This window comes from Limulus polyphemus, unplaced genomic scaffold (assembly GCF_000517525.1).
Source record: "Limulus polyphemus unplaced genomic scaffold, Limulus_polyphemus-2.1.2 Scaffold127, whole genome shotgun sequence".
NCBI lineage: Eukaryota > Metazoa > Arthropoda > Merostomata > Xiphosura > Limulidae > Limulus > Limulus polyphemus.
In genome coordinates, this window is record NW_013665737.1 from 924,727 (window position 1) to 934,467 (window position 9,741).

The following is a 9,741-nucleotide window of genomic DNA, read 5'->3' on the forward strand; positions in this document are numbered from 1 at the left end:
GGAGGGATAATTAATGCAGATCGTTACATATCACAAAAGTGTAAGTATTACTAAAATCACAACTTAATTCTTCGTCTATGCTTTGTTGTTAGTACAAGGAATTATATTTTTGTACTTTTGTCCTATCATTCGTTACCACGTCGGACAGGTGCGTACAAAATTGTCATCATTCAGCTGGCAGAAGCAACACAACTAACTGTTGTGAATTCAGACGGATCAGATTATATAGACACAAAGTATTCTTCTTTTCAAGCACACTATGCTACTATATTAAGAGTAAAAAACACAAGAACGTTTTTTGGCACAGTGAAAGGTAAAATCTTTACTATCAGTTACAGCCGATTAGCCTTAGTAACACGGTTATCTACACTATAGATACTAGCCCTGATGACGGTAATTGGTCGACTGTAACTAACGATAAAGACGTTACCTTTCAATGTGCCAAAAAAAGTAGTTTTTGTTTTTTATTCAATATAGTATTCTTCATATTTCTAGTTTTCTGATCCTTTACCATCTAAAATTGTCGCCTGTTTGGTCACCGCGTCATTTCCACACCTTAGAGATAAGGAACTGACCATAGTAGGATTTTACTCTAATAATTTTTGTTGTTTTTTTTGTTGTTGTTGTATTGACAATATTCCTTTTTATATATGTTATTCTCAGATGTTTCTTAGTCCAGTTTTACTTGACCATTTTCGTCATCAGCACCTTACTAATCACTACTGGGAAAACTATTCCATTTCTTCACTCGAGCCTAGTGCTGCTTTTTGTACTGGTTTACTGTACAGTTTATGTTCTGTTCATGATATTTCTTTTTCTACTCGTCGTATTTTATAACTTTAAGTTCATCTTTATTATTAGATCTTATGAAATTCTATACTCTCAGTAGGTAGTGTAAAGAAATTAGTTGTTTACTTTTACTTGTCGCCTAAGAGGGGGAAAAAAATCTTGTCCAGTTATATGTGTGGGGTGAAGAGGGGGGGAGCACCGCTGATGATTTCTCATCTAAATTCCTTGCCACGAGATTAACAATGCGACGAATCCGTCTCGCTACAGATATGCAGTCATAAAAGGCGTCATGACATCTAAAATGCGAATACACAACAGTATCGCATTAATGTCGCCAGAAAATGATGTAGCCGTGGTTGTAAAAAAATTTGTGGTCATTTTATCTATGTAATAATCAAGAAGTTTAATTGGCTTGAGGTTTAGTCAAGTATAGACTCCATGTTTTTTTCCGAAATGATACGCCGTTTGAATATTTTAAGAATAAGTAACAAAAGTTTTACATTGATGCTATGTATGTGTGCCAAACTGGTTTTATTGATTTCACCTTGGGAAATAAAAATTAACATTATTCATTTTAGCAAAAATGTCTTATTAAAATAGAATTGTATTTTTTCATTAATTTTTATTCAAGTAAAAAGTATGATGCTATAGGATGTTTTTGTTTTATTTTTTTTACTTTGATAAAACTTATGATCAATAACAGCTAATATCAAATTCGTTTTGGTTTTTAATGAAGAGTCTTCTAAAGCTCCTAGGTTTAACACTTTGTTCCTGTATTTTATACTTGCCAATAAATTATTGATGGCAATTTTTATTCCTTAATAACTAATTTTTCGTACGTTTTAATGGAAAATTTAATTTTTCAAGAATGCTTGTTATTAGCGACGTTCATTTCAGTTTTATGTTTCATTGATTTTTGTGAACCCGTATAATGTCACTGTGTGTGTGTGTGTGTGTGTGTGTATCCAGTTTAAAAGGTAGTCTTTATTGGTCATCAGTTGAATATTTAAAATAATCGGTGGATCTAATGGTTGTGACGACAAACAGGTGAGAATAACTTTCTGACTAATTATAATATTACCTTGGATCTGTTCGTCAGGGCTTGGCGTGGCCAGGTGGTGGTTGTGGTGAACAAAGAGAAGATATTATAGTTATATTTGTTGCCTGCAGAAATATGCAAAGAAAACGTAAACATATTGCGCAGTGTTGGTTTAAATGATGATTGAACTTTAACCATTCTTTTAATCTTATTTTTTCGTTTTCTATTTTTTAGGGTCGCCACACAAAAACCGGACAGTTAGCAGCGATCAAAATAATGGACGTTACTGAGGTAAAAGTTGTTACTATTGCCAATTATATTTGGTTAGTTATGAGAGATTTCCGGATAGCTGAACCTCAACAACACAACAGCACCTTAAAGATTTAAAATTTTATACTGAAGGCTTATTATATAGCAGTATTTAATATGATACTTCGTCTTTGTGGCTTGTTTGTAAGGAAATCTATTTAAATTTTAATATAAGTATTGATTTATATGCCTAGCAAGAGGGCTGTAATAATACTTGCGTATTAGCGAACCCATGGTCCTATGACCCACATTTACAGAGCCGATACAATGCAAATTTAATGATTGAGCTACTGTTTTGCATTTTTTTCAGTTTAGTTATCATTGCTGCAATAATATAAATTTAATTTCTTTAGCTAAGTTACAAACAGTAATTAGTAGGCCTATTTATTTATGTGCTCTAATGTAAATCAATGCCAATTTTGGGGTCCGCTTTCTGGGAAGCCCTGTAAAAATGTTTTCGCAAAATATCCAGGTTTCGTAAAGGATTGGGTGAAAAATGTTTTACCTTTGTGCAAACCTTGTTACCAAGACCATTCGTTTGGTACCATTTAGAAGTCGGTGCGACCAGTAGTTTAGGAGGAGTTACGTGACACACAGACACTGAATCTTATTGTATAGATATCTTACAAATTCATTATCTAGGGATAGCCATATTGTTAATAGTTAAAGGCATTCCAAAGGCTCAGCGGTAAGTCTGAGGGCTTGTATCACTAAGAATCGAATTTCGATACTTGCGGTTGGCACAGCACAGACAGCCCATTATATAATTTTGTACTTAACAACAAACAAACAATAAGTAAGTAGGAACATTTAAATATTTTTTTTTAAAAGTTTACCCTGGATTGTATCAACTGGTGGCAATATTCACGAATTGCAACTACCCTCTAACGTCTTCTTTCTTGGAAGGTCAAAAGTTGTCTTTGAATTGTGGGAAACTAAGATATTACCACAAATTAGACTAATTCAACCGAGATTTTAGGCAGTTTTTATACCACTGTGTTATTGGGGGGTAAGAGTAAAAAGTCTGGATCCAGTTATTGCTATTTAGGTTGTGTGCCAACTACGGACCAATAGATTAGGCGAAAAGTGTACGTCTGAAGTATTGTCAAATAAGGATCTTAGTCATATTGCTAGTAGAACAGCTGGTCTGATCTGTTACGATGGGATTTAAGGTATATTTCTGAAAACTGTGTTTCAAAAGTCACACTTGGTAATAAAATACAATTACATCTTATAAATCATCGCTTGAGTAGAACCATAGTCCGATATTGGCTAATTTCTGAATAACCACCACCATATTCCCAACGGGTTCCGTTGTTTCGTAATTTCTACTGTGTTTTAACATCTAAAGGTGTTTCGTTTTTCGTTAATTTTTCACTCTTTTTTTCAATGCATTTGTTTTTTATAATTCGACTTAATAGTTTTTATTGTTGGTGTTTTTTTCTTCAATGGGCAGCAGCGGATTTTGAAGTATTACAGCGAAGTTACTTCACTGTAATACTTGCAAATGCAAAAAAAAAAAAAGTTATGGATGTAAACGTGGGTCGTTAACTCAACCATCAGGGAAGAATTTGTTCCGTATTATTTGTGCTGATCAAGCAAATATGAATCAGTTTAAAGATGCTTTGATGAGCAGGACAGCTAAATCAGATTCTATAACTTTTTTTTGTTTTTAATATTGAAGAAACGCGTATTTGTAAAATAATATTTTCCATATTCTTCTCCATTGTGGGATCACTATCTTATAGACGGTAACGATAAAGCTGATTTATAGCTCGCCTTTAATAGAATGAAGTATTTATCAAATCAACGTTTAAAGAAGTAGTGTGTGTCTTTCAGTTTGACAGTGTTTATATACTGATAAAAGTAGAAACCTAAGAAGAAAAATGTAAACTAGATTTATAAGATTAGTATAGATATTTCGTCACCAGATGACAGTAAATTGCAAAACATGCGGGAACCGTTTCAGTTAAGATGTTCAATTAATTGTATGTTACATATAGATATCTATATATACATGTGTGTGTGTGTATTTTAACTTCTTTTTTTTAATCATAAACGCGTTGTTGAGTTTGAAAGAGCTGTTGTTTTCGAAAAGGCTAGGACATGTGTTTCTGCTGATGTTGCAAACATAGTATCTGTTTTATTATGTTAGTGCCGTATGCGATAGACACCACTAACAGCGTACAGCCCGAGGATAATAAAAGGGTGGTTCCACAGCAAATTATCGATCCGCAAAAACTGTTGTCCAGTACATGCATTGAACGTTCATTCACCAATGAAACGTGTTCGCAGTAAAGTACGCTGGTATTCAGTTATATTGAAACACTGAAAGTACACATTAACGTACCCCTATGAAGAAAACACAAAGCTAACATTAAAAAATGATGATAATTAAAAACTTCCACCACTTTCTCGTTCTCTGATAGTACCCCCCATCACCCGATATAAGGTTGTTTTACAGTTCCGACTAACTAAGAGTTAGCGAACTACTGTAGATATATTCAACGTTTTAAAATGCACGTTGTATTTGTATTTTTTGATAGGAGATTCGATCTGTAGGATTGGTTAACACGCGATTACTGGCTGAACTTACAAGCAAATGCCATAATTTTTTACTGTTTAACTCTTCGAAATTTTAAGAGCCATTCAACCCACACAGTTGTCAGTTTGTATAGGTGTATGAAAACGTGTGAATAATTCGTTTGTATGTATGTGTGTGTGTATTTGAATATGTATAGGAACGAACATAGGTGATAACACTGAACACAGAAACATGTACTTAATGTTTACTCAATTGTATCATATGTCATAGTTAGTGGTTACCAACCCTTTTCGCTCCACTGGATGGCAAAATCATTGATAGAAGTGTTACAGATCGTCAGGGTATATAAGGTGTTATGAAGTAAGGTGTAAGAAACATCGGTTGAAGTTTAGAGAGGTGAAAAAGTGACCTGCCTTTGGTCATTATCTAAGAAATTAGGAATTTACACTATTCTTAAATCATAAGAAGATGATTGAAATGAGCGGCCTACTTTTTACGTTCAGTCGATACCAATGATGAACAGATAGACCATTGCGTAGCTTTGCACTTAACAACAACCACTTTTAATTTCAACCGGATTGGAGACTACAAAACTATTTATAACTATGAAACGTTATAAACCATATACAAGAAATAGACACAAGGTCAGAAAGAAAGGAGCCGGTTCCAGCGTGGATTTGAGAAAAGAATATAAAAGACAGGAATTCAATGAAAAGAGAGAAGAAGAAGAATAATGGGAGCTGTGTGAGAAAATGAATAAAATGATAGAGATGAAGGAATAAAGTAATTTGCTGCCACTAAGTAAAACCTATTTCTAAATCTATGTGTTATTGATTATAGTATACTGGTAATTGGAAAACTAAGAAAAAGAGTTAGTGAAAAAATAATAAACTTACAGATGGTACATTAGATTACAATGGGTTTAACACCACAGCACGGAGGAAGGTGCAATATAATGTGCTACTAGCTAAAGTTACATTGAAATGTCAAGCTTTTGAAGGTGAAAAAAGTTTTAAGGGTGGCAGTTGGTATCCCATATCTGGTTTTGCTTGGTTATGAGGTAGAAGCTGTCGGGTTACAAAATATATCGGTAACAGTGGTAACATGTAGCTAAAGAAACCAGATAACAAATGATATGAGAGATAACTCTGAAACAGGGGTAGACATTACTCAAGAGTTAGATCATCAAGCAAATAATGACAAATTTTTAATTGCTGTTAGAATTGATAACAAGTAGTTAAATGGCAGCTACAATGTGAGAATTTGTATAAATGCTACAGTGACACCCTGGTAGAGAAACTGAAACGAGCTAAACTCGGGTGAAATTATTATTACTGGTAGGAAGAAATGTTGACTCATAAATGTAATGGGAATGATGCAATATAAATTACAGATCAAATAGTACTCCCAAAGGAATGTAGACAGACAGTATTACAGTTAGGGCATGATGCAGTGTTGGCTGTGCATTAAAATGAAAGATAGGATCAATAAATACTACTGGCCAGGTATATTTGGAGATATAGGGACTTATGTAAAGAGCTATCCAGCATGTCAGCTAAATGGTATGAGAGGAATGAAAGTAAAAAACCCAATAGTTAATTCGCCAGTTATTAGTGAACCCTTTAGTTCCATTAGTGCCGATATTATCAAACCACTTAGTAACAGAGCAAGGTTATAAATATATTCCAACAGTGGCTGATTCTGCCAGTAGATATTTTGAAGCAGTAGCACTAGATTCTGTGGGAACAGAGAAATAATGTGAAATAGTGATATTCTCATGGGTCAGCTTTTCTGAAGAATTCTTATCAGATTTAGCTTGCAATTTTAAATCAAAAATAATGCAAAGAATATGGAAGGTGACAAGGGTAAAAATTAAGCACACTAGTCCTTATAGACCCCAAACAAATGGGGTGTGTGAGAGAGCAAATGGGACAATAGAAAACATGCCCAGGGTCAAGGTTCAGAAGAATCCTGCTGACTGGGAGATATTGCTTTTTGTGCTGTTTGCATGTCGAGAAGTGTCCCAAACTATACCAGGATTTTCAACCTTTGAGTTACTATATGGTAGAGGTGATAAGGGTCCTTTAGACTTAAGAATAAGTTGGTCCAGAGACAAAGCCAAATCACAAAATGTGTTAGCATATGCAACCAGCTTGAGGTAAAGGTTAGCAAACGGGTAGATGTTAGTGGCTAAAGCAACTCAAAAGAGTAAGATAAACAAAAGCTTTTCTTTGATAAGAATGCTATAGAATAGACATTTAAGGTGAAGCAGTTAGTTGTGGTACTGGACATAGTACCTGAAAATAGTTTAGGGCAAGATGAATAGGTGCTTTCCCTTTAAGTAAGCATTTCAGTGAAGTGATATAAGAGATAGATGTAGAGGAGGGAGAAGTAGTGGGATGAATGTATCATGTAAATCAAGTCACACCTTAACCTTATGTGACAATCTGTCTAAAGGCTAGTTGTAACAACAGTAAACATGAAACTATCTTGTATATTTATGAGCAGGCAGGACAGGTTAAAAGTTTTTAAGGATTAACTCCTAAGCAACTGGAGGAAGTATGTGAGATTATGAAGGGTTATGAGAGTATATTTCATTATAGGCCATGGCAGACCCAGCTAGTTAAGTACATGATAAAAGTAGTCTCTAATGTTGCAATAAATGCATACTATTTAAGAGGAGACTTCAATAGGTGAGAAATTTTTTAAAAGGAGGAAAAATTAAGTATCCTCTAGTTCTTATGTAGTGTTAGTACCTAAAACTGACAGGATAAGGTTATGTATTGACCGGAAAAAGTTGAATGAAGTTACTATCACCAGTTCCTTCTCTGTACCTCACATGAGGGATATGATTAGTTAAGCATAGTACATTAGTAAAATTGATTTATCGAAAAGGTTATTTCCAAGTCAAATTAGAGGAAGAGGAAAAGTGATAACAGCATTTTCCACCCCACCATGGATTATTTGAATTTAAAGTAATGCCCATAAGAGCAAAGAATGCTCCAGAAACATTTCAGAGGTTAATGGATAATGTCTTACATGGCTTAGGGGAGTCAGTCACAGTTTACATAGATCACATTGACATACACACAAATAATTGGGATGAGTACGGATGAGTGTTGAGGGAAGTATTAGACAGGTTGAGTAAAACAGGGTTAATAGCAAAACCAGGTAAATGCAAGCTTGGGGTAGACTGCATAGAGTATCTAGGTAATGTGATGGGTAAAGGAATGATCGCTCCTGTAGAAATAAAGGCAAAAGCTACAAGACATTGGTAGAAACCTACAACAAAGAATGGAGATAGACATTTTCTTGGGATGGTACGGTATTGCAGGAAGTTTATTCTCTCTCTTTTGCGGAAACAGCAGCCCCATTTTACAGCATTAACTTGTAAACCACAAAACGTTGTATGGGATGAAGCCAGTAAAAGCACATATACCTTCTGCCCTGTATGTTAGGCACCTATGTTATATACCCAAAATTTTTCCCAAGGAACTTTAAAGTCGGTAGATAAGAGGTAAAACTAAACTAACAGTACAGATAGAAAATTGTTTTAGTTTACATATGCATAGCGACAGATTTAAGTTAAGAACAGAAAAATGGGGCTCATTTCTCTTAAGAATTTGTAAAAAAAAAATATCTGCATGAAACTTGCTTTCCACCTAGCAACTAAACATTCTATACCTAACTGCACATTAAAATATTCTTAAATTGATGAGTGAATAAACAACTTAGCACTTCAAACTCACAATTTTAACTGTATTTACTATGCTTCTAATGATGAGCACATGATTTCAAGACCAACTTGCAGTGCCACCACTTCTTTTTTTTTCCACAGATTTATTTTGATTATATTTTGTATACACTTCTACCTACTGGAAAAGATGCAGACTGTATGTGTTCTCCCACTACCTATACCAAAACTTATTGACCAATCTTGCATCTTGACACTTGTACGAAGTGGAAAAGGGGAAAAGATGCAGATGGTGTGTTTCTCCCACTGCTTATACCAAAACTTATTGACCAATCTTGACACTTGTACAAAGTGGAAAAGGGGAAAAGATGCAGATGGTGTGTTTCTCCCACTGCTTATACCAAAACTTATTTTTTACCAATCCTGTATTTTGACTAAAGGGGATGATTCCCTGTGCATCTATTTTTAAATATATATATATATATATATATATGTACATACATACATAACCCTTTCTTCATTTGCAATACACACATTCATGTGAACATACAGGAATGGAAATATTTATGAAAACACACTAAGTTGTGAGTTTTCCATCGGCTTCCTTACCATCAAGATATCGTTATTCACAGTATGCTTGGGATAACTGTCTTGCTGGAAGATGAATCCCTGTCCCATGAGCCATATTTTTGAGGGAGTGGCATGATGGATCATAATCTGTATGTACCCTTGTCAACAGTCAGGGTATTATCAGTTTTATATGGCTGAGATGCAACACCAAACTGATGCTCCACCATGTTTTACCAGTTTCATATGTAAAGAGTACACACCTGCAAGTTTGATCATTCCCTGATCATTCAAACGGTATTTCAGTCCTGGAAGCCATGACTAGATTCACACTACAGCTGTCGCGTATAGAATGACTGCTTGTAGATTTATAGCATTATAACGGTGTGATACGTTCTGATTGGCATCACACTGTAAACTGTTAACCTATGATTGTGCACTTCCTGCTCACATGGTAAAGGGGTGGCATTGCAGTAACATTTACCATTTCTGTAATTATTTCCAATACCGTATATGAAGAAAATGTCAAAATAAGTGAACAAACTTGCATGACCATAGTACATTAGGGCACTAAGTATAACGGTTTGTTTCCGATTGCTTAGCTTAATGTAGGCTTGGTGTAATATCTAGTGAAAAGTTCCAAGTGTTACTGTGCCAAAAGTACATAGTTATGTTTTTGAAAGAATAAAAATTGGTGACAAGTGGGCGTGACTAGTAACATTAGTTGACACAAGTATATATACACCTGGAAAAAAGTTAAGCACCCCCGTGTTTTTTTCAAGTGATTCAGATTCGACG

At 34.7% G+C, this 9,741-nt stretch overlaps 1 protein-coding gene across 1 annotated transcript in view; it reads left to right on the top strand.

The window, feature by feature from the left end:
* The window catches only part of LOC106473203 (serine/threonine-protein kinase mig-15-like), an 88,770-nt gene that overhangs the window by 21,829 nt on the left and 57,200 nt on the right, over nucleotides 1-9,741 (top strand). Inside the window, exon 3 of the mRNA XM_022402714.1 lies at nucleotides 2,063-2,119. Coding sequence (XP_022258422.1) covers nucleotides 2,063-2,119 — 57 coding nt within the window. The remainder of the gene's footprint in view (nucleotides 1-2,062; nucleotides 2,120-9,741) is intronic.